At 42.7% G+C, this 25,559-nt stretch overlaps 2 protein-coding genes across 4 annotated transcripts in view; one reads left to right on the forward strand and one right to left on the reverse strand.

Moving 5' to 3' along the window:
• The window catches only part of rev1 (REV1 DNA directed polymerase), a 48,308-nt gene extending 47,056 nt beyond the window's left edge, over positions 1-1,252 (forward strand). For both annotated transcript variants that reach the window (XM_066706924.1, XM_066706925.1), the window contains 2 exons: positions 40-142; positions 316-1,252. In XM_066706924.1, the coding sequence (XP_066563021.1) occupies positions 40-142; positions 316-427 (215 nt within the window). In that variant the 3' untranslated portion in view covers positions 428-1,252. The remainder of the gene's footprint in view (positions 1-39; positions 143-315) is intronic.
• A 1,333-nt stretch (positions 1,253-2,585) lies between these two features.
• eif5b (eukaryotic translation initiation factor 5B) overlaps positions 2,586-25,559 on the reverse strand; it is a 28,628-nt gene continuing 5,654 nt past the window's right edge. Inside the window, exons 2-24 of one of the 2 annotated variants that reach the window (XM_066706928.1) lie at positions 21,804-21,929; positions 21,334-21,406; positions 19,925-20,633; positions 19,564-19,781; positions 18,930-19,080; positions 17,989-18,087; positions 17,636-17,722; positions 15,385-15,450; positions 13,466-13,758; positions 13,001-13,108; positions 12,395-12,505; positions 11,324-11,391; positions 9,212-9,353; positions 8,553-8,684; positions 7,930-8,112; positions 7,526-7,687; positions 6,855-6,986; positions 6,117-6,248; positions 5,430-5,506; positions 5,122-5,286; positions 4,774-4,912; positions 4,330-4,491; positions 2,586-3,353 (exon numbers count right to left, since the gene is read on the reverse strand). In XM_066706928.1, the coding sequence (XP_066563025.1) occupies positions 3,246-3,353; positions 4,330-4,491; positions 4,774-4,912; positions 5,122-5,286; positions 5,430-5,506; positions 6,117-6,248; positions 6,855-6,986; positions 7,526-7,687; positions 7,930-8,112; positions 8,553-8,684; positions 9,212-9,353; positions 11,324-11,391; positions 12,395-12,505; positions 13,001-13,108; positions 13,466-13,758; positions 15,385-15,450; positions 17,636-17,722; positions 17,989-18,087; positions 18,930-19,080; positions 19,564-19,781; positions 19,925-20,633; positions 21,334-21,406; positions 21,804-21,929 (3,643 nt within the window). In that variant the 3' untranslated portion in view covers positions 2,586-3,245. Of the gene's footprint in view, positions 3,354-4,329; positions 4,492-4,773; positions 4,913-5,121; positions 5,287-5,429; positions 5,507-6,116; positions 6,249-6,854; positions 6,987-7,525; positions 7,688-7,929; positions 8,113-8,552; positions 8,685-9,211; positions 9,354-11,323; positions 11,392-12,394; positions 12,506-13,000; positions 13,109-13,465; positions 13,759-15,384; positions 15,451-17,635; positions 17,723-17,988; positions 18,088-18,929; positions 19,081-19,563; positions 19,782-19,924; positions 20,634-21,333; positions 21,407-21,803; positions 21,933-25,559 lie in introns of both variants that reach the window. The other variant, XM_066706927.1, reaches the window with a different exon arrangement.

Genomic DNA, 25,559 nt, shown 5'->3' on the forward strand with positions numbered 1-25,559 from the left:
CTAAAAGGAGAGGAGTCTCAGTGATTGTGTGTGTTGCAGATCCAATGGAGGAGGACATCCTGCAGGTAGTCAAGTACTGCACTGACCTCATCGAGGACAAAGACCTGGAGAAACTCGACCTCGTCATCAAGTACATGAAAAGGTAACGTGCCATTCCTTCCCTGCAGAGCAGCCCTCGATTCAAACCCTGTATGATCCGATTAGAGACGCATGGGATTGGGATTTGTGTTCATCAGGGGTGGTTGATCTTTGCTGGTGGGGTGTAGGTCCCAAGGTCACTTCCCCTTCTCATCACGGCCGCTTGTCCTCCTCCAGGCTCATGCAGCAGTCGGTGGACTCTGTGTGGACGATGGCGTTCGACTTCATCCTGGACAACGTTCAAGTGGTCATACAGCAAACCTACGGCAGCACACTGAAGATCACGTAGGGAAGGCCCCTGCAGTGGGAAGCTCTGGGCCTGCAGTGTCGTCAGGCCGGCTCCGGCCTGAGACAGAACTGGTATTTGAAGTCGCCAGAACATCTGTGATACACTGGCAGTAATAAGTAAGCGAGACTAAAGTAACTGCTACAGGCTAGAAAGCAAGTACCATTGGATCCTGTCTTGACCGCCTAAGACTCATCTCTCCACTATTGTCGTCCATGGTAAACTGGAGCCCCTTTCAACTGAATGTGATTTGATTCTCTCAGATGTTAATTCTGCATTTACTGACTGGCAGGCGAATAAGTCATAATGCAAAGCTAAAGAATCAGCAAGGGCATTTTCATTGCTCTTTAGTTATCTTAAGAAGTGTCAATGGAGGTCTGGAAGCGATGGCTCTCATGGAGCGATCTCGCTGAACGTTCGAAAATCCAGGTCGGTGGCAGGCTGGAGCCGGGCTGAGAGCAGCACGCACAGGGCCAGCAGGATTCATGTTTCGGGAGAAGGACTAAGCATTCTGGGAGCCTGGCGCTCTCTGCTCGCTGTGCCATAACTGCTTTGTGAAGTCTCTGCAAATAGCATGGTAGTAATGCTCTTTGAAAAGCACCACCAACAAAAATCAAGGTTTTATATTGAATAAGCAAAACAAAGTGTTTTGTAAATTTTTCCTTTGCAAAAGTGCCAAATTTGTCAGTATTGCATGTAAATAATGGTTCAGATCTTTCTCTTGTAGTATAGATTCTATTTACAAAATGGTTGTTTATAAAGTTTTATGGATTTTTACAGTGCAGTGTTTACAGCTGTTTAATAAAGAACTATGTATGTTTTTTTCCATGATTTGGGTCTTTGTCACAATTGACAGCCAATGTGTAGTTAATTCAGAGTTCAGAGTGACAAGTAGTAATTCAGGTCACACGAAGGAATTGTCCCTCACTGAAATGCCACCTTCATCACTTGTGCCCTCATGGTGACCAAAAAGGGCTCTTAAATCATGACCCTGAGGACCCCAAATGACACCATTTACCTCCTCCCTGAAGCAGTTCCTTATTCCAGTGCAGCTGCAACAAAGCATGATGGGTAGATACTTCAATCCATACCATGACAGAAGACCTTCAATAACCATGGTTGAAAATTCACTTCCACTTAACAGTCAAGAACTCCGTGATATGTTCGCAAACATTAAAAATGCTCCACAATAATCTCCCAGTGTACCAGGCCTCTGCAGCCGACAGATGCTACCCTCGGTTCCTAAGGGTTAATAAACCAGCTTGTCTGTAACCACACCAACAACATGAAACCACAATCTAACCCACTCCAGCTGTTCCAGTGGTAGCTTGGCACAGGAACAGTAAACAATCTCTATTAAACACTGACGATTGTCCATATATCACATCTGGCACATCAGCTGCACGGATGGGATTATTTAGGAATAGTTTACGCATCATTGGAAACCAGAAAACCCACCCTAAACTCCACAAGAACACCAAGTAGATTGAAATGCAGTTTCGTTCCTCTGCTGTAGAGGCAAGTAGACCACTCTGGCACACGCGCAAACCTGTAAATGTAGTGATTTACAAGGGCCGTTAACACAGTAATTACATTTATTAGGAGACCCAGCAAATCCCAGCTAGATCCCTGGTTTGTGTTCATTTGGGTTTTATGCTTAAGCCTGTACAAGCCAGCTGTTCGGCGATTTAATCTGACGTGGGTTCAATTCTGCTTGTTCAAACTACTGTTTGAGTACAAAGGAAACATTTATTAACGGGCGTGAGGGTAACATTTCAATGGACGGTTAGCGTCTTGAGTTTGGGGTTTGATAAACGACATGATCAATCGGCAGTTATTCATATAAACGTTTTCTAGATCACCCGAATTGTTTGAATGGATGGTTAGATAGAGGAGAATGTACTGTATATACGTTTTAAAAGACATCTGGTATCTGGCAAGATATCCATAAGGCAGGATTAAAAATAAACAAACAACATTATAACCCCAAGTACACCCATCGACTATTTTATGCTTCCCGAAACAAGAGCATTAGAACATTATAAAATCATTTTAATAGACGGGGTTCCAGTGTTATGCAACACGGCTTGAATTAATTGCAAGATGTCATTCTGTTGTTCCAAAAAACATGTAAGCTTGATGAATCAGAGGGATGGTGTGGTAAGGAATCACATGGGGTAAGTTTGCTCTTTATTTTCCATTTCAGTAAATACAGTCTGGAGCGGTTTTCCTTCACCAACAACTGTACAAGCAATAAAAGGCTGCAGAGATGTGCAATTTCTAGAAACGGGGTGCGGTCTCGTACTTTTACATTTCAAAAATATCAAGTAGGGGGATTGCCTTTGTCACCTATGTAGTCCTCTATAAAAATGCTATAGGCACTAGGCAGAATGGGGGGAGAGAAAGGGGAGGAGTTTTCAGATTTAATTAAAAAAAAAAAAAAAAATCCACATCAGAACTGTAAAAAGATAACTGCATACCAAAAGCTTCACAGTCCAAAACACTGAATAGGTCATTTCTGACTATGAAAAGTTAACTCCACCCCGCTGTATCACCCTCTCCATTCAGCAGTCCGCGTTAATAGGGGGGGGGGGGGACCATAAAACGGCAGCCACTTAAGGAAGAAAAAAAACAAAAACAAAAAAAAGAGGCACGCTGGAATTGTGTGTACGTTGTAAAACAGTCACTGTCAAAACAGTGGAAATAGTTTGGTTTCTCACAGAAAACATTTCCTTTTTCCTCGATTGCCATGCCCCCTGCTCCCAGGTGAATGTGTGCCGGGCCCGGCGCTGCGTCACGGAGCCCGCGCTCCCGCCGGCCCTCAGATGATCTCGAAGGTCTTCTTCAGCTCCATGATCAGCTGCCAGTCCGACTTCTGCATCTCGTCCCTGAACCAGTCTTTCAGAGCGTCGATGGACTGCCGGGTGATCTGGGTGGGGGACAAGAGGGTCAAAGGATTGGGTTCCTGGTTTGCTTGCATTTCAGTACATTTATCTCACACATGTATAGGTATGATGCACACAGACGGGTGGCAAATTAAAAGGAAAAACCAACAAAGTATCTCAGTAAGGTGTTGGGGCACCACGAGCCAGTAGAACAGCTTCAATGCTCTTGGCACAGATTCTGCGAGTCTCTGGACTCTACTGGAGGGATGGAACACCATTCTTCCAAAAGATATTCCCTCATTTGGTGTTTTGATGATGGTGGTGGAGAGCGCTGTCTAACACATCAGTCCAAAATCTCCCATAGGTGTTCAATTGGGTTGAGATCTGGTGTTTGCGAAGGCCATAGCATATGATTCATTCATTTTTATACTCGTCAAACCATTCAGTGACCCCTCGTGCCCTGTGGATGGGGGCATTGTCATCCTGGAAGAGACCACTCCCATCAGGAAAGAAATGTTTCACCATAGGACAAAGGTGATCACTCAGAATAACTTTGTAATGATTTGTAGTGACCCTTCCCTCTAAGGGGACCAGTGGACCCAAACCATGCCAGGAAAATGCCCCCCACAGCATAACAGAGCCTCTGGACCCCCTCACTGTAGGGGTCAAGCAGTCAGGCCTGTACCGTTCTCTTGGTGTCGCCACACATGCACTCGCCCACTTATCGAGAATATGGTGAAGGATGACATCTGACCTGATCACTTTTTTGCACATCTCTGTAGACCAGACCCTTTCCTCTTGTCATCTTGATCCAAAAATCAATGTCAACTGGGCCTGCTCAGCATTTTTATACATGCCACAGAGCATGATAGGATGTTAATTGCTTAAGTGTATCATGCAGTACACCTGTTTGGAGGCATCTGCATTCGTTATGTTCCTCCACTCATTTATTCAGGTTTTCCCTTTCATTTGTATGTGTGTGTGTGTGTGTGTGTGTGTGTAATATACTTTGTTATTTACCTTACTAACGATGAAATCCGTGGCTTCAAAATGCCGGCCGTACATCTTGGGCGATTCTCCAGGGATGGGCTCGATCTTCACACAGATCTCCTGACCCTTCTTGGCACTCTCCACTGACTTGTGGTTTACTTCAATACTGGTGACAATCCCAATATCGACAAACTGCAAGAGAGTATATCCCAGGTTCAGTTTAAAGGGGTTACGCTTTAACTAGCACTGTAGAACCTACCTACTAACTCGTGTATATATATATTTTTAAGCATATTGAATCACTTTGATTTTACTGACACTATTTGCATTTCAGCAGCTGGAAAGAAAGGGGAATGAAATGATTATAAGAATGAATGGAGCCGGCACTATATTCCTCTCTATACATGTTTAAATTTGACATCCAAGTGTCCCCAGATGTTGTTTAAATTACAGATCTGTCAAAGCCCCACTCACTCCTTTGCTTGGCACACAGAGCGGGGTGCCCTGCCGAATCACCCCGGCCTCCACTGTCACCCCCATCACTATGGGGTCCCTGGAGTTGAAGATGAACTGAGGCAGGATTCGGAGCTTGCAGGGGAACACGGCGATGTGCCTGGAAATCAAAACACAGGAGGGCTGTCAGTGTATCTATTGAGGCGCTAGTTAGATGCATCCATGTCTGTTAGAAAGAGGGCACCGGGTGAGAAAATACAAGGCGTCTAGTTCAGTACCAATTCAGAGGAAACTATTTAAGCTTAGGGGGTTTCCGATTGGCCATAGACAGATACAGATACAGAGCACGGAGGCGTAGCTGTAGCTTACTTGAACTCATCTTGCTTCTGTTTCTTGTAGTCTTCCCTGTACTTTGTGAAGGCGTCGAATAAGTGGTAGATGATCTCGGCGCTGAAGATGCGCACGCCTAAGCTGTCGGCGAGCTCCTGGGAGTCTCTCTCGATCTTCACGTCGAACGCCAGGATGACGGCGTACCTGCAACACGGAGCAAGTGGCTCAGAAATGCGTCACCAGAGCTCGACATCTGTACTGAGTCTACCCACACAGAGAACAAATTCTAAACAGAACCAAACCTTTAAATAAAACACCAGCATTTAAAGCAGGTCAAAGTTACTCACTGAGGGTCATGCTCCAGCATAGCCGACGCTTTCATGACATCCTTCTTGTGAACGGGGCCGATGTTAATTCCTGCGTACTGTAACAGAAGACACTGCCCTGAAACACACTAGCCTTATTAACACCTTACAGGATGTGTTTTCACACCCGATTAAAGCGCCACGGGTTACAACGGTTTCTTTTGAGACAGCCTAAATAGACAGCGGAGAATCAGACTGTGGTTTCTAGTTTCTAGGTGTGCAGTGGGTTTTGCAGTTGATTTTGTACTTTTCATCAGAGCAGAACAAATGTATGTCCACGACAACTTTGTGTTGCTGGCTGACACCACTTACATGACAGAAAACCTCAAAACTCTCCTTGCTTCTAACAAATTGCATCCCACAAATAAATGAATGTTTTCCTGACCTTAACCTGTGTATTGTAAAAGTGTGTTACCTTGGACAAGGACATCAGCCAAATACATCCAACTAAAAATACAGACTGCATGTATATAGGAATTTGAATCGAACCTAATCTGACACATGATCTCCTTTATAACTGAAGCAGGTGTCATTCCAGATGTGTCTGTCCAGTTGGTGTGTGCCTTGACAATTGATTTATACCCATTTGTTTGCATATGCTGTTATTGTGCACTACTAGTGTATTATGGCCCGAAAACAGTCCCCCCTCCATGAATAAGGTTCACTTACTGGCACTTTGGACGTTCGGAGGAATTCCAGCAAGGCCTCGAGGGAGCCCAGGGTGGAGGCCTGCACGTACACCCCCTTCTCCTCCAGCTTGATGGAGTTCAGCGTCTGTTTCAGCTCCCGGATCAGCTCGTCCTGAATCCGAGAGAAGGGGGGAAGGCCGGTGAGACTTGCGCCAGGGGGTTAAAATTATCAAGTAGTGTGTGTGTGTGTGTGTGTGTGTGTGTGTGTGTGTGTGTGTCTCATGAGAGAGACTGCTTGAGGCGAAGTCAGTTGGGGGTTCTGAGAAAGGTTTCATCCACATATGTTATCTAAAAGGCGAGATGAAGTCACTAAGGATAGGAAATCGGGAGGGTTGTCAACAAGTTTCCAGCTTCAGCCTTGAAGTCTTAGACACAACGTCATTTAGTAATAACCAGCAGAGAGGAGAGAAGTAGCCGAACTGTTATAATGAACCAAGATCATAGACTTCTTCTACCCTCTGTTGTCTGAGTTTCATCCTAGACGGAAACCTATTTCTACAGCACAGCCTTTTTATAATCACTGCTTCTCATTTTTAACTTATCTTGGGTGTCCTATTTATAATGCAGATGCTTGCATTTTATATTTCTTTGCATGTGCAAGGTTTTTTGATCTACACTACAAAGACACGGCAGAAATTCAATGTACTTTTCTCTATTATGAATGGAGTATGTATGCATGGTTACTGGAGGCGAGTGATGGGAGACTGAGTTGACGTACCCTCAGCACAGGGACCTCATCCTCCTTGTGTGCCACCAGCAGAGGCAGGCCAGCCAGGGTCTTCTCCAGGTCCTTCCCCAGGATCTTCACCCCCTGCGCCGTGCACACCTCCTTGTGCTTCTCATACTGATTCTATAGGGAACAGTGAAGGCTGCATTAGGTAGGCAGGCACATATACAGCTCTGGAAAAAAAATAAGAGACCACTGCAACTTTTTCTTAAATCAGCATCTCTACATGTATGGCAGCCATTCCATTCCATTCATTTTTTTATTCGAATTTGGGAGAAATGTTGTCAGTAGTTTATAGAATAAAACAAATGTTCATTTTACCCACACACATACCTATAAATAGTAAAACCAGAGAAACTGATAATTTTGCAGTGGTCTCAAATCTTTCCAGAGCTGCATATACACACACACAATGAAAAACATGTTTTATTTTTGGGTCTGGCACCTGTGCCACTTCAATACAATACAATACAAAAGCAATTACAGAACAACTGGAGAAATGTTCACTGGAGCAAGCCTTTGTAACAGACAAGCCTGGCTTTAAAGATCAAGACGGAGGGGGGGGAAAAAAATATCCATACAAACTTTCCAGTAGACACACTGAAAGATTAAGTAGAAGACATCCCCCACTGACACGCACACGCAGACACAGATAGGCGCACCTTGACACGCAGCTCTTTGAGGGGCGGGGGCAGCAGCAGCCCTCTGATCTGGGTGACAATGGGCCCCTCCACCCCAGGAACAATGATGGTCTCCCCCTCCCGCAGCACACCGTTGATCAGGATCACATCGATAGTGGTGCCCATCCCAGGGAGAGCTTTCACCTGAGGTGCAGAGAGAGTAGAGTCTGAGGTTCATGAAACTATCCTCTCATCATAACCATCTTTTTAAAATGTATTTATTTATTCTTTAATATTATTAGTTGTAGTATTAATACATTTAGTAGTAATATTACTATTAACATTAGCTGATTGCTTACACCTTTAGTGAAAAACTAAACCATGTCAAAAGTGAGTTAATTCAAAGATTCCTACTACTCTTTATCCCAGACTGCAGGGTCACTCACCTCCATGACTTGTGCCCTGAGCTCATCACAGTGTGCCAGTCTGCGGGCCAGCATGGTCTGCGTCAGGTCCACGAGCAGCGCGATCAGGTTGCCCATGCCGTCGCCTGTGTGGGCCGAGGTGGGCACCAGCGAAACGAAAGTACGAGGGTCCTTATTCTCGTGGAACAGAGCTGCGTTCAGCCCCTGCAAATCAGATGGACACAAGAGACGGGCATGAGCACACAGTCACCATGGTCCCAACACTGAAACACATAAAACTTGTATTGTACATTCAGAACACCCTTGATGAATGAATCAACCTTTTTAATAAGATGAAAAAATATATAGCCAATGGTTAAAAAAAAAAAAAATACCCAGTAGATGTTTGTAGAAGGTAAATAAAGCCTATTTTGGCCTCAACTCGCTTGTCTGAGGGAATGATGACCTGGCCATGAGGACGAGGCCATCGTAACACTGCTGCAGAGGTGGTAATTGGGGTGGAGGAAGCATCCAATGCAATGAAAGCTGGGAAAATGTGTTAATTGCCAAATACTTCTGCTTGTGAAAAAACATCGAAAAAACTCTGTGGCACACGCATCTTTAAATTGTTGTCCTGTACGTAAAGTCGCAGATCAGTAACGAACCTGCTGAGCAAACTCCACAATGATGGCCTTGGCCCTCTCGTCGAACTCGTCCTTCGTGTTCTTCTTCTGTTTCTTCAGAGTGGCCACAACATCCGTGTCCGGGCTTTTCTTCCAGTCGTACAACCTGTCGATCTGGGAAAAGAGCCAACGGAAATCAGTGAAAGCAGTCGTTTGTCTGGCATGAACACATACACAAACTGCAGAAATAAGGCAGAAATTGTGCATTACGTTTTTGCTGTACATTAAGATAGTTTTGTTTTTCGATATAGCACATTTAACTACTTGCCATGATAAGTATTCTTGTTTCTCATTGACACATTATGAAAAACCTGTAAACAACAGGAGTGTGCTGGTTTTCTTGACTTTTTATATTTGCATCAGGCTTTTATTTTCCTGTACAGTCTTCATTAATGAGAACATCTTTCATTGAACATTAGAACCACTTACAGAAGTACAAATCCAGGTCCCTTAGACAATATCTGACTAGACACACCAGCCCTTAAATAAAACAGTTTTAGTCTTCATTTTCAAATAACCTTTTGGTATCTTTATCATCAAGATAGAGACTTTAAAACTAAAGGCTAATTTGGGCCTGATCATTTCAGGGAAATATCCAGACCGGTCCAGTTTTTTTGGCATGACTACCAAAAGCCGCCTACCTTGTTCAAAGCTACAATGAAGGGGCACTTCTTCTCCTTCAGCAGATTGATGGATTCCAAGGTCTGGGGCTCCAGTCCGTGCATGATGTCGACCACCAGGATGGCAATGTCACACAGCGAGCTCCCTCTATTCCTCAGGTTACTGGCAAAGCAAACCACAAGCGGTCATTCCCACAGCTGCCACGGCGCACTCGTGTCAATAGCATACTCCAAATGTTCGTGGGAGAACATCAAGAGATAGTATTCACCCCTATTTCATCAGAGGCAAGATACTTCCTATCACAGCTCCACCAATTACCTACCATCCATTGGCCTCGGCTGGTCGCCTGATCTTTTCAAACACCTGTAATCTGAGGGTGCGGTTAGAAGATCTCACTGTGACAAATACAGCTGCATACACTCTTCAAAGGATTTGCAAATGCACTTTCAACCCAAATCTGCAGCAATTTGTCACAATGATTGATTTGCAATAGAATAACCTGAAGTATTTGCCAGGTTAATCTACCATATTAAAAGAGACTCCCATTATGAGCATCCATGTTAGGCCCTGTATAATATATATGGCCAGACTACCAGTTACTGCCATTTTTCTGTGTATTAGGACAAGCACTCAGTGTTGGTTGGATCTCAGTCATGACTTTGACAAATATATACCTGTGCATAAAACTGAGTTTCAGAAGCATGTAATTTGGGTATAATTTGTTTAAAAGTAAAAGAAGGTCCTTATTAATTAAGGGAATACCTATAGATTAAGTGCATGTGTGCAACAGCAACCTTTACTACTCCATCTCACTAATTACACCACTAGCACACACAATGCAGCAGCAGAGTATAGACTGCAACAACCTACCCACATCCTGTTGGAGGAGATCGGAGAATGAGGTTCAGGCCGTAATGATACTTCACTCGCAATATTTCACTTCCACGCTCAATCAATTTATTATTATTATCTTCCTGCTGTCAGCACTTGCACACTGCTTCATATCCGGTGGGAATGTAACGGAGTTTTATTCCAGCTCTCCGATTGAGCATTAACAGAAATTCACGGAGTTCTTTGGGATTGTTTCACATGGTGTTAATAGTTTTCATTGCCTCATTTTCAACCCTGTGTGCTGTTCTGTAAGTATCATTTGGATGGGTCGCTCTTGATTAAAAATACAAGATTTCCTAAATCAGACTTAATTATTTTAAACAGTAGGGGTTTTAAGTTAAGTATAAAATTGTATAAGGAACTTATCTTATTACGGAACCAATTTTTAGGTAATTGAGAGCTCGTTTGGAACAAAAAACAGCAGGGTAGGGGGTCCTCCGGGACCAGGGTTGAGAACCACTGAATTAGAGGGAAGTAAAACGATAACCTACTCATAAAATAATACTATTTGGGAAAACAACAGAAAAAACTTGATCTGGATACAGAAATCCAAAGGCCTTAGGCATGAGCATCAGCCCAGACTGTCTACTTTTTGGTACAGCTAATAGACTGACTACCTTCAACGATAAATTACAGGCAAGGAATGTTAATCTGAAATAGACAGAGCCATATGATCTCAATCTTTGTTCTTTGTGAGGGTACAAGTCTAGCCCAAATTGAATGAGAAGATGGTAGACTTAAGTGGTCAGTGGAAACACAGCACGTTGAAATCTGGCTTATGCATTCCTCGCCTCCAGGATTTAACATATAGGAATCAATTCGACACATTGTTTTTCACAGAAAAGCACATGGTATGAATAGGATTATGGTGTAAAGTGATCCCATTTGCTTCACAACCTGAACCACACAGTAATTAAGGGAATGCAAGTTGGAAACCACAAAGAAAGGTTGAATGGAGAAAAATCAATGTCCATCATGCTGACATTTTTGTGCACCATTTGACTTCACTAATGTTTCCCAGTGGTTTAATTCTTTTGAAAGACATACTTCAGCAAGAAAGCAGGAGAGGGCATGGGGCTGTGCTGGATACTATCACTTTGTGGGGGCATTTTTAGGCAGCCAAGAGCTTACAACCAAACCAATGTGTAACATTATCCTGCACGGGCTTTTTAAAGCATTAGTCACTGCCATTGCACTGCAAGTTCTGGAGCATTCTGAAATTGAATACAGCTCAACATTACCTGAAGGACTCGTGTCCCGGTGTGTCAATGATCAGCATGCCTGGGATCTTGATAATCTCTTTTTCAAACTGGAAAGAAGACACACATTGTTATTTTCACCCTCCGTCCTGAAGTGCTATAGTTACACCTGACTCACTGCAAATACTCATTAAAAGCAGAATACAGCCTTCCGAAGGGCATTACACAATCCTAAAAGAAGGGGGGAAATACATTTGATTCTACCGAAATCTTTGAAAAGCCCCCATACAGCATTATTGCAGAAACATACAAGAACTGTGTAGATATGTAAGGACGGATTCACGTTTGTCTAATGTGTTAAAATGAAGGTCAGCTTTAACTCTGTGCTTTCAATGTGTTAATATAAAGGTGCAATGTGTTCAGTACTAGGGATGGGCATTTGACACGTTTTCACTATTCAAATAATACTTTTGTTTGATTTTTGAGTATTTGAATAGTTGGTGAAAACAATTATATGGTTCGGCTAGTGTCTGTGCGTCTGTGTGCGTGTCTGATTGGGTGGGGGAATCCACAATAACCATTCAAGGTTCATAATTCAATATGTGGTGGAAGAAAGATTTGGAGTCATAATTTATTACATGCACGGGAGGAACAGCGCAATACAGAACTCAGAAAGGATTTTAGGCTTGCATTACACTGTTCCCCAAACGTTTTAAGACAGAACAAAGCTTATATACCCCCTCTGGGACATACGCCCAAGGGGCCTTCATATTTTACAGTGTCTGAATGGTCATTTCTAATAACTAGCAGTGATTTCATTGGTATTCTAAAAACTAAGCCTTGCCATCTTATCAATATTATACTCATTACTCATGAATAATAATCATTAACCTCTACATTCCCAGTTGCATTGGAAGGTACTTTGCAGATAATAAGTTGCAAGAAAGGAATGTGAGCTGCTGATAACCAAGTTAGGAGTAACAGCACACCAAGGACAAAGGCAGGATAGGATTTCTATATTTTTCCCCCACAAATACAATACTTTCCTTCAAAAAGTAACACAAAGCTAGGACCCCTTTCAAGTATGCTTGCAGATGAGAGCAAACAACTCACATTTTTCACCATCTTTGTCTGCTCCACAATGGTCTCCAGGGGGACGTTGGTAGCGCCAATCTGCTGAGTTATACCACCTGCTTCACCGTCTTGCACATGTGTGTGGCGCAGCTGGGAGAGAGAGAGAGGGGTTATGAGGGCAGCATCCATATGGAGGAACAGCTGTGCCGCAGAATTCATGGCAGGTTTTACGCCTGCGAGGTACGCGTGAGCCGGAAAGGAACAGCGCACCTCTCGGGACGGGGTGGTGTAAGTGGGTGACTGGAAGCTAGATTTCAAAAGAGCAACACTATGATGCCACTGCAGCCTTTAGGAAGTCACTTCTCACTCCCACACATTACAGCCTCATGTACAGTGCTGAGCTTAGCCAGAAAAGTAGATATTTTTGAGGCAGTGGGATCTGGATTTGAAGCAGTTATTATAATGAAAAAAGGCTTAAGGTAGAACACCACAATTAAAATAATTCAATAAATGTTTGTTTAATAACTTGAATGTAATTTTTTAAAAGAAAAAAAAAGGAAAAATCGGCAACTGTTGCCATGAGATCGTGCTCAAGTGCTGTCATGTAGTCTTGCTCAGAAGCTCTTTATGTGGGGAGATGCATACCTTATCCAGAATCTTTGTTTTTCCAGTGTCTACGTGGCCTAGCACACAAATGACGGGAGACCGCAGTTTCTCTAGATTGGTATTCTTCAGGTTGTCGGCCCGCCGTTTCTGAAGAGAACACAGAGAGGTTAACAAAAACAGTTCAAAAAGCTTTAGACAAGCTGGCAGCGTACAGAAAACTGTTTTGTATTGGTAAGATGTACCCTTATTAAAAGGATTTGAAATCGATAGCAATATACAAACTATTTCAGATCAGACACCTGTCATTTAAGTTTCATACACAGGTGGGTTTAAAATCATCACAGTCACTTACTACCCAACGCCAATCTCAAAACAACAGGACTGGACAGCGGTTAATGTCATTTGACTACACTGAGAATTCTCCTTCCAATGCGAAGGCAAGTGCTGCTGAGGGTTTATGATGTGACCCTTGACCCCATGTTGGGCGGGGAAGCACTGCAGTACCTCTATACGCCGCTTGGCCCGGTCGTACAGCCGCTCCTCTTTGGTGCGACCGTCGTCCGAGTCGCTCTCGCTCTCTGAGTCCGAGCTGACGTCCTTGCTGGTCCTCCTGCCCGGTGGCCTCTTGGCCTCGGATGGTTGGGCCTCCTTCCCCTCCGAGCCTTCCTCCTCTTCCTCCTCCTCGCTCTCTTCATCCTCGTCCTCATCCTCCTCGTCCTCTTCCTCCTCGCTGCCCTCCTCTTCCTGCTGCTGTTGCTGCTCCGTCTCCTTCACCTCAATGTGGACCTTTTTCATTTCTGGAAAAGAGAGATCCCTCACACTGATACACTGGAGTAGCTGTAGATGTGTGTGAGGCCGTGACCAGAGTGCACTGCTTCACTTCTAATTACTGTTCCCATTTTTATTTCCTGCAGTTATTTGATGTTTCTGGTTAATAGAATTCAGTATCTTAAGGCTGCTTTAATTTTCTTGGGAAATAGTATGGTTTTACAGCAGAATAACTTTTCAGGAGAAATGTAAAACCTTTTCTAACATTTAGAAAAGTTGAGAATGGATTTACTGATGAGTAAGCACAGTACATCTAGTTATTATAGATCGTGTACCATAAATACAGATCCTCTACTCGCACAAAACGGTTGCAAAAAGCCCATGTAAATGATTGGAATTAGAAAAACTGCAACAATTCCGAAATTGAATTTGAAATTAAACCATCTGTTCTTATTAAAAGTCAATGTTTAACCATCTTGGCCCCTAGTGGGTAATTTCTTGCCATTTACATTGCTGCAGTTTACCATCATGGCAGACATGCTTCTTCACTATACTGCAAGTGCTGTGGATGCCTATTTTAACCCATAAACCTTAAGTGAGGCTCTTTCTTGTGCTTAGCACTAACCTTCGTGACAAAGGATGAATAGTTTATCTTGAAACAGGAATAGCACTGAAATTGTGGCGAAAAGTTGAATAACTCTCACCCAGCACAGTGAGTATGTGAACATCCTGAGGTAAACCATTCTGTGATTCTGTTTCTCACAGGTCTACAGAAAGCATTCCAGTGAGATTAAACACTGTCCCAAGACTAACAATGTGACACTATAGGAGTGTTTCCAACCCATGAATGCTCATGCCACACCCACTACACTTTAAAAGGTTGGGCGGCACACCAGCTCCTCCTGCCCACCAAGCTGTCTTGTTCCACCTTTTTATTAATTTGAAAAAAACAAAAAGCTTTCAGTGAGAAACCGCAGCTGGTCTGAAGGTTCACACTCATTTGATTCTGGCAGAAACCGATTTATTCTTGACCAATGAGAAAAAAATATATTCCTTTATTATTTTAGTTTTTTTGAGGTGCGACTATCCTTGTGTGTTACAAATTTCGTGGCACCCCTCTGCAAGCCCGATAGCCCACTGATGTGCCACTGGTAGAAAAACAGTACAATAGGAGACAAAACTAACAAAAAGGACTTTTTGTGTGTCTTTAACTGCTAAAGATCAGTGGTTGTTTTCTGCATTGTCATCTTTGGGAGTTCCCTCTCCTGCTTTTACCTGATAGGGGATTGAAACCGTCCCACAAACTGGCAATGTGTAATCCTTAACAGTAGAGTATAGCAATATCGTCTCACTTATAGTTATACTCATTGTTGCATGACTTGTTTATTCTTATAAGGTATACCTTAGCCTGGTTGTGGTACTTGAACTGCATACATATAAAGGAAAAAGGTACAACTTATAATAAGAGTCCAATAAAACGTTTTGGGTTTAACCAACATATTTAATTACTGGGGAGCTGAAGACAAGTCCTCCGTTTTATGTTGAACCTCCTTTCACTTCAATGTGTGCAATCCCACTAGAAATCCCAAATACGAACCAGGAAATCGAGAACCTATAGTTATGGTTCAGCCAGCAGAGCGTTCACAGCAACTCACCCTTCTCCTCATCGCTGGCCATGGCCTCCCAGTCGTCCAAATCTGCCTCGGCTTTCTGCTCCTTCACTGGAGAGAGAGCGTACAGGTCTTATGGATACAACCGGAACCGATACCAAATTCACACATTGGTATTTGTATGTGTTTTTGTAGTATTTGTGTGTATGATATAGATAGATATACACAAACACATATATGCATGTTTATGCCTTCTTATATATATATATCACATTATGCTAGTTCACTACATGGCCAGTCAGCAACCCTGCTGGTTTTTGTTCCAGCGGAGCTCTCAATGACTTAATTGAACCTTAATTGAAGTAATAATCTGCTTAGATTTTACTTTTTTTTTTAATTGTGTAATAAAAATGTTGGTTCTTTAATAAATTATATACTTAACTTAAACCTCCAACTGTTAAAAATAATTAAAAGTTAAATTATTTAATTATAATTACATTATTTGTTAAATTAAGGGTTCACTTACAGTGAGGGAAAAAAATATTTGATCCCCTGCTGATTTTGTACATTTGCCCACTGACAAAGAAATTATCAGTCTATAATTTTAATGGTAGGTGTATTTTAACAGTGAGAGACAGAATAACAACAAAAAAATCCAGAAAAACACATTTCAAAAAAGTTATAAATTGATTTGCATGTTAATGAGGGAAATAAGTATTTGATCCCCTATCAATCAGCAAGATTTCTGCCTCCCAGGTGTCTTTTATACAGGTAACGAGCTGAGATTAGGGGCACTCTCTCAAAGGGAATGCTCCTAATCTCAGCTCGTTACCTGTATAAAAGACACCTGTCCACAGAAGCAATCAATCAATCAGATTCCAAACTCTCCACCATGGCCAAGACCAAAGAGCTGTCCAAGGATGTCAGGGACAAGATTGTAGACCTACACAAGGCTGGAATGGGCTACAAGACCATCGCCAAGCAGCTTGGTGAGAAGGTGACAACAGTTGGTGCGATTATTCGCAAATGGAAGAAACACAAAATAACTGTCAGTCTCCCTCAGTCTGGGTTTCCATGCAAGATCTCACCTCGTGGAGTTTCAATGATCATGAGAACGGTGAGGAATCAGCCCAGAACTACACGGGAGGATCTTGTTAATGATCTCAAGGCAGCTGGGACCATAATCACCAAGAAAACAATTGGTAACACACTACACCATGAAGGACTGAAATCCTGCAGCGCCCGCAAGGTCCCCCTGCTCAAGAAAGGACATGTACAGGCCCGTCTGAAGTTTGCCAACATCTGAATGATTCAGAGGAGAACTGGGTGAAAGTGTTGTGGTCAGATGAGACCAAAATCGAGCTCTTTGGCATCAACTCAACTTGATGTGTTTGGAGGAGGAGGACTGCTGCCTATGACCCCAAGAACACCATCCCCACCGTCAAACATGGAGGTGGAAACATTATGCTTTGGCTGTGTTTTTCTGCTAATGGGACAGGACAACTGCACCGCATCAAAGGGACGATGGACGGGGCCATGTACCATCAAATCTTGGGTGAGAACCTCCTTCCCTCAGCCAGGGCATTGAAAATGGGTCGTGGATGGGTATTCCAGCATGACATTGACCCAAAACACACAGCCAAGGCAACAAAGGAGTGGCTCAAGAAGAAGCACATTAAGGTCCTGGAGTGGCCTAGCCAGTCTCCAGACCTTAATCCCATAGAAAATCTTCTGTGGAGGGAACTGAAGGTTCGAGTTGCCAAATGTCAGCCTCGAAACCTTAATGACTTGGAGAGGATCTGCAAAGAGGAGTGGGACAAAATCCCTCCTGAGATGTGTGCAAACCTGGTGGCCAACTACAAGAAACGTCTGACCTCTGTGATTGCCAACAAGGGTTTTGCCACCAAGTACTAAGTCGAAGGGGTCAAATACTTATTTCACTCATTAACATGCAAATCAATTTATAACTTTTTTTAAATGCGTTTTTCTGAATTTTTTTTGTTGTTATTCTGTCTCTCACTGTTAAAATACACCTACCATTAAAATTATAGACTGATCATTTCTTTGTCAGTGGGCAAACGTACAAAATCAGCAGGGGATCAAATACTTTTTTCCCTCACTGTAAGTATTTGAGAGCTCGGTTGGAACAAAAACCAGCATGGTAGGGGTCCTCCAGGACCGGGGTGGGGAACCTCTGGCTTAGACAGTAATGCCACAAGCACTTTCACTAAAATCCCAAATACTTTTTCTATTCATACTCTGCAGACCTCTAAATTAGCCACACACACACACTTACCAACTTTCTCAACTTTTGGAGCCTCCACTTTGGTCTCTACAGTGATGGGCTGTGCAGCTTCTGCAGTAGGAGAAGTCACTGCTCGTTCTGGTGGGGAGAGAGTGGGGATTAAAGAAACAGAACATACAAATTTGTCAGACTGCAAACTCTAGGTGGATTTAGTAGTCCTGAAGATTAATGCATTGCGGCCCATGAAACTGAAAAGCATTAAAAGCTGGATCTAGGCATAAGCTTGGGAAGAAATATGTTTTAAATTGCAAGCTAATGTTTTTCATTAACCACCATCCATATTAGTCAAGTCTGAGGAGGGCCAGTGGAGGGTGAGGAAGCCAAGAGGTCAATGGTACTGTTACCATCTGGGGTCTGCTGTTGTGTGGGCTGCTTCTTCTTCTTCTTGTCCACATACACAGGCTTCTTCTTTGGCATGGAGTCTTTGGATGGCACTTCAACACCTGCAACATAAAAGCACAGGCCTTCAGAAAGGGGACCCTTACACACTGCCTGGCAATACACACTACCAGCACCCATCTTTCTTCATTGGGGGAAGAAATACTTCAACCTTTCAGCTCTGTCTTACACAGAGGACAAAGAAAATGCTTTATTTTTGATTGATTGATTGATTGATTGACCGATTTACAAACGCACCCATTTGCTAAAATGTACCTATCTACATATACACAGGTATGTTTTAGTGTCAAAGTACATGATAAACTTTTATGATCTGTTATTTAATTTGCAAGCAAGCAGACCTAGTTCACTATTGTCCATTACAGCACATTGACAACTGATCCATGTATAGGACTGGCTTTTATTTAATGTTCCTTAAGAGATGGCTGAATTTATTGAACAGAAAATAAATAATATCATGAAAATAAAGCTTCTATAAGCTATGTCCAAACATCTAAAGCATCTCTAATGTGTCTGATTAACACGGGCATGTCACATAACTACCCAATTTAAATAAAGTCTTACCTACTGAATCTGACTTACTCTCAAAGCAGAATTTACATGAACACTTACAGTTTGTTAGTTAAGAAAACTAGCTTCAATTAATATGGGTTTACACATGTAAACCATTGTGATCTCTTTCACTATATCTCAATATTATACTGTTTAAGGTGGCGTTTTTAAGGTGATTTTGTTACCCATGTCAAGTATATGTAGAATATTGCATGTTAGTCCTTGTAAAACTATGGAAGAGGACATGGATAAGAATATTACTATTACTGAGGCCTTGAGAATTTAAACTATAAACTCCCAGGGTCAGTCCTCCAGGCTGCTGCTCTCTACTCACCCTGTGCTTGGAGCAGTTTGAGCGTGGCTTCTGCCCTGGCCCGGGCCTCCCGCTGTGTTTTGGTCAGCAGCTTCCCTTCCTTCTTCAAGCGCTCCTTCCTTTCTTTCTCCTTCTGCTTCTTCTTTTCTTTCCTTTCTTGCTCCAGTTTCTCCTATGAGGTGAGAGAGGGGGGGAGGGAGGGAGGGAGGGTTTGGGGGGTTTCCTTGGTCAGAGCTGGGAACAATTCCATTTCAGTGCTAGAACTGGAAATGAAAAACAGCCAAGTTCGACAAAAAACACTGGCCCCAGCTCTGTTTATAGTTATTGCCACGTAACGTCAGACTAGAATATCTCCAGAAAGATGTGCCACAGAGGTTTAAATAGCGAGGACTTGGTCTAGACTGGATCAATTTCCATCTACCTACTGTATAAAACACTTCTTTTTGGCCTAGAAGATAGGATTCAGTAGGATCTGAAATGTAAATATTGAAGGACCTTTCTTCAAAATCATCTTCAGCTTCCCTCTAAGAGTGGATAATCATGCTGGGACAACTGCATGGCTTCTGGAATTGATCAGTTTGTTATGCTGATCAATGAATATACAGTACATTATGGCAAGTGTTTATAAATTGCGAGTGTGAGGGAATGCACTGACCTGTTCCAGCCTCTGGGCCTCCAGCTCCTCCAGACGCCGCACCCGCTCTTCTTCCTCCTGCCTGGCGCGCTCCTCCTCCTCCTTCATCCTGGCTAGAGCCTCCTGCATGGCCTTGACAGTCGCTTTGCTGGGGCCTTTCTTGGTCTTGTCCTTCTCCTCCTTCTCGCCCTTCTTCTTCTTCTTATCCTTCTTCTTCTTGTCCCCACCTTCGGTATCCTCTGAAACGGGACAAAGAAAGAGGAAAAACAATATAAAGGACAGCATTGCATCTCCACAGCAGAAAAACTGCAGACACCTTAAGCAAAGCTAAGAGGAGTGTAACTGGCGAGAACCACAGTTGCACAAAGGACAGACGACTCACCCTCTCCCAAGGCTTCTGCTCCCTCCTTCTCCAGCGACACAGCACTCTCTAGTTTCTTACTCTCGTCGTTGGGAGTCGCTGCAGTATCCGCTTCCTTGGCTTCTCCATTCTTAGGCACCTCGGTCAATTTGGCCTTTTTCTCCTCCTCTTCCTTCTCCTTCTCCTTCAGCTTCTTCTGCTTGGCCCTGTCCTCCTCCTTTTTCTTGCGCTCCCGCTCCTTCTTCTCGGCCTTCTTCTGCGCCGCCGTCTTCATCTTAAAGGCTCCCGTGTCCTCTTCCTCCTCCTCCCCACCACTGTATACCTTTCCAGCTTTGGCCTTCTGGTTCTTGCGTTGGACCTTCTTGCCTCCCTGAGAGAAATCGTCCGAGTCATCTTCGCTGTCGCCCGCCGAGCCCGCCTGCTTGCCCTTCGCACCACGATCCTCATCGTCCGAGTCTGAGGGCTCTTTCCTGGCCCCCTTCTTTCCCCCTTTGCCCTTTTTGGCTGCCCTGGTGTCATCGTCCTCAGAGTCAGAAGCACCAACAGGAGGAGCAGTTTGTCCCGACTTGGCCTCCTTCTTGGCTTTCCTGCCGTCATCTTCCATGTCATTAGTACCCTGGTCCTCCTCCTCATCCTCGTCCACGCTGGTCTTCTTATTGCCTTTGCGGGTCTTCTTCTTTTCCGCCTTGAACGGGAACGGCTCTGCCTCTTCCTCTGCGGCGTCTGGTTTCTGATGAAAGAGGAGGTAGAGAGGGCAGAATGGGGTCAGAGGATCTCAAGTCATACCCCTCGAACAAATAGGAAAACAAACTATGCAAAACAAAGAGACCAGTTCTATTACACATCTAATATAAAAGCGTCTTTGCAGATTTGGTGATGTTATGGTCAAGATTACTGGTTATTATAAGTTCTACATCCTCATCTTCAACTTATTCAAAAACACAAACTTACATTTTTACATGCTGTGCTTTTGAAGCAAGAACTGAAAGCATCAATGTACTGATCCTTTGGTTTTGAATGTTAGTAACATTCTCACCCCTCTCAAGGGGATCTATAATGATCAATCATGGCAATAGGATTCCTAGCTACACATCCAAAAATATCCGATGACTACAAAATGCAGAGCTACTAATGAATACTCTTGACTATTCTTCCTAAAGTTTCATGACACTCTAAGCAGAAAAACTGTTTAAACATGAAAACAATTTAACAGCCTCTGACATTCAAATAAATAGTTTCTGTAATATACTTCCTCTGTTTTCTTAAATGGCATGTCTTTGGCATACCTGTTTTAATATATTGTTAACAAACCATATAGTGTTCGACCCATGTTGAAGGTACATCCAGACACAAAGGTTTCAAGACTGCAGGGGGAAAATTAAAACCTAAAACTTCTCAATCCTTAGAAAGTACATAAAGGAGTGTAGTACCTTAGCTTCCTTAGATGCGGCTCCTCGGTTTTCTAATGTGAGTTCTTCTAGCTCTTTGAGAATATCATCCTCGCTGGAAAAAATAAGGAAACAGGCATTGGCATTAGCAGCTGAAGATTTCCCTGTGGTGCTCTAAATAGACACAAAGGACAGCACAAACGTTGCAGGCCCTGATAAGTGTTTAATTGTGTTGTAGTGGCTGCAAGAAAATGTGTCATTAAATCCAAAAAAGTAAAACAATCTTTGTATGCCTTATACGGTCTTAATAAAAGTATGTGGTGTGAAAGAGTGTCTTCTATGGTGCTGCTCCTTAACTCTCCCAGACAGTGTGCATCTATACGACTGTGTTGTTGTGGACATATCCAAGGAAGCTTTTCCAGTAGGATTATGACATTAACAAGACCCTAGGGGCACAACCAGAGTGAGTGAAGTCGGAGTGTGTGTAGACCCTAGTGGGGCAGGTGACCTACTCAAACTCCTGGTTCTTCTTGCCACCCTTCTTCTTCTTCCCTTTGGCCTTGGAGGAGTCCTGCTCCTTGGCGGCACCGGCTCCTTCTATTTCAGCAGCCAGGGCATCGATGTCAATGTCGTCTTTGCTGCTAGGAGACACAAGAAGGTGTGGGAAGCCCGTCAGTGACAGATAGTAAAGAACACACCAGAGTCAGAACCCAATTCGTTACTTAAATAACACACCACTTAAGATTATTATTATTATTACTACTTAATTTCTTATCTTATAATGATTACAATATATCACATTATGTTTTACATTTAACACAGCTGGACATTTACTGTTGCTCAAGAGTACAACAGCAGTGTCCCCCTGAGATTGAACCCACAACCCTCCACACCAAAGTCCAGAGCCCTAACCACAACTCCACAATGCTGCCTAAACTGAAGGTCGATGAAGTAGGCACTCCTTCGAGCAAACGGGCCAACATGAGGCACCGCTGGGATAGTACTTTAAGTAGTGTCTACCATTGAGTGAAAGGACTTACCAGCTCTGGGTCTTTATATCCTTCAGTGGACACAATCAGAGATTTCCAGTACAGAAGAGAGTTGTATATATTGATGCTACAAAAAGACCAACACCAAACACAGGGGAAGGGCCAACAATTTTCAAGGTTTACCACCACCTTTCACAGCTCTGCTAGGGTTAAGGTGTTTTGTTAAAAGACACAAAACAAATATGCTTAATATGCGATTACTCTTTACATTTCTATAGTACAACTCCCGAGACATTACCATAAAGCAGTTTGTCACTGAACTGCTGTGCTGTCGAAAGTCGTTTAATATCGAAGAGACAATTCATCCTTCCTTCGACTGCCTGCCTTACTAATCATTACAGTCCCTCTACATTAAACCCAGACAATTAAGTCTACACTAGATAGGCACTGATCTAAAGTACTTCAACTGCTTTGTACTTGTTTCATGAAGTTTAAACCTAGGCATAATGCCAGCCGTAGCAGAGCTAATGGTTCTGAAGACTGCCATGAGGTAGTTTTAATTACAGAAATGATCAAATACTCTTCTCCACTATAGTTAGGGATGGAGAGAGTGTGATTGGTCTCAGCAACTCTCCCCTTCTCAGAGCTCACTACTGAGACAGAAGTAAAAACCTTTGAACCTCCTGGTCTTAGAAATGTCCTGTTATAAATATTGTTTAAGAAAATCATCCTTTGAATGACATAGCCAAATATTACCAACTAAACTGGCACTAACAAACAAAGCACAGAGCATGGCTGCATATAGTGAATACATATTGCCCTTAAACCAAATAATTTACAATGTTGTTCAAACAGGAAAGCTGTCACTGTATTAAGTACCACAAGTTAAAACACTACTCGACAAACAGCTTTTAAAAAATGACAGGAAAATAAGATAATGTAGGCTTTTCGTTGACAAGACGACTCATGTAACATGCATTTACTAAAGACAAACTTGATTTGATGCATTTTTGATAAGATATATATCTTTTTTAAAGAAATCGCATTTATAATTCACGGTGTATACATATTTCAAAGGATTCTCTAGAGAATCTAAACTTTGAAGCCAAAATATTTGCCCATTCAGAAAACACTTCAGTCTTTTCTCCATGGCTCACAATGCCAGGGGGTTCATGTGAATGGTTTATCAAAGGTTATATGGATTATCTGCCAGAACACAACATCCTGCAGGAGATGAAAGGGATTGGCTCTGCAGTGTCATCCATAACAGGCCTCGACAGGCCCTGCTGTCTAATACAGGAACCCCACTGAGATAAGAGCTATACACCAGGCTCAAACACACTTCACGCCCTGAATAAGGCAGTTCTGCACCCCCGGAGCAACCAACACAACCTCAACTCTCTCTGGATGGCAAACACCAGATAAACGCAGTCATCAGCTAAGCATAAAACATATGAAGTGAAGTTTAAAGTGCTTTTTAAACACACCACAGTCAACATGCAAACTAAGGTTAAAGCTTTAGATTTAACACTTATTTTGTTCAGTATGTGAAGAAATGTATACAAGTGGCCCCAAGCTTCACTACAACCAAGTTTGCATTTTCACAGAAGGGGTTAAACCTTGCTCGCAAGTCTCCTTTCTTCTACATTTCCCTGTGTAAACACACTAGGAGGAAGGCAATGTTCTCACCTCGAATACAATTCCATCAAATAAAAAAAAAAAAAACTAAGCTACAAAACATTAAATGCAAAGCCCACATAGGCTAAATAAAATAAATTAGTCAACCACTAAATACAAAACGTAAACAGATGAATTACTGCACTTCAGTGCCCCTGGTTTAAAATACCAGCAATCTGCTGTGTCAACATCAAGCACTGCATTACTCTCAAGAGTGGGCTCTGGTTTATGCTTGGTGTTGTGTCACACGTATTCAAGGAAGCTTATTAAAAAATACATACAATTTTAAGTAAATAATATATACATCTCTCTATGGTGTACCTATAAATAACAGTGTGGGGTGGGGTGGTCTGGACCCATGGGGATTGGCATGCAGCTCACCAATTCTTGTTATTATGACAGTCTCAGCACGTGAAGCCCTGCCTGTCTTGGGGAGCAGACTGGATCATGAGGTAATGGTGCAAGCGTGAGTCACTGCAGCACTGAAGCATCTGCACTGAATGCTAAACTGCCGAAACCCAGGACTCTGATCAGGAGACCCTCAGTAAGGCTTAAATGATACTGCCACATACATCAATGCAGGCAGGTGGTTGGCTCAGTGCCTCATTCATGGCATGGGCTTGCTATTTGTACTCATCCGTTTGTCTGTTTTTTTAAATAGCTTAAATCATTTTACAGTTAATCTGATGAGATTCTTTTGCTAAATTCATTCTCTTACAAAAGTCCAGCGGAGCCAGGTGTGTCTGTACTGCACACTATCTCAATGATACTGAACCACTGGATAACAATCCAGTTGTAAAAATGTTCATCATAAAATAACTATGCTGATGATACTAAATAATATGTGAGGAAGTGTCTTTGCTATAATCAAAGTCAAAGTCTAGACAAAACATTAGCAAGATGTACAGCTCTGTGCAGATCTCATCACACCCTTCATCTTGCTTTTATGTTCCAGATACTTTATACTTTAGAACAATCAAATATACACATTAATTTAATCAGGAAACCAATTCAACTATGGTTTTATTAAATACTTTCCAAAAAGATATCAGGATAGAAACACAGGCATATTAGTGATGCAGACTCTTCTTTTCCTTGTTTTTTCTGAGAAACAAAGTGGTGGTTCTCTCCGGCTAGCAGAAAAACAAATGACGGGGTGAAGATGTATGCCTCCCTGGGCCCTGGTTAAGATGAACTGAAAGAAATCACAACATCTGTAAAGTGCTACTCCCTGACAGCTGGGTTCTTCTTCCCTTATGAATCTGCGAAGGCCTGTTTTTCTTCACCTCACTCACACAGTAGCGTTAACCTCTAACCCACAAATGGTTATGCACTCTATTTATAACGAATGTGCGCATATGCAAGCATACTTGTACATACACAATTCAAAAAGCCAACCAGAAGTCACAGCAGTACTGAAAGATAATGTGAATTTAATGTTCCGCCCACACCACCACAACTATTTCAACACTACCTCACATCCCATTTCAATTAATTTATTTATTTCATGAGATCAAAGACGGCAGAGAGCTCCTACCTGGGTTGAGTCTGAAGGCACCAAAGAAGCGGCTGTCCTGGAAGGCTTTTTAAATGGGTCTGAAT

This window comes from Amia ocellicauda, chromosome 6, assembly GCF_036373705.1.
Source record: "Amia ocellicauda isolate fAmiCal2 chromosome 6, fAmiCal2.hap1, whole genome shotgun sequence".
Classification (NCBI taxonomy): domain Eukaryota; kingdom Metazoa; phylum Chordata; class Actinopteri; order Amiiformes; family Amiidae; genus Amia; species Amia ocellicauda.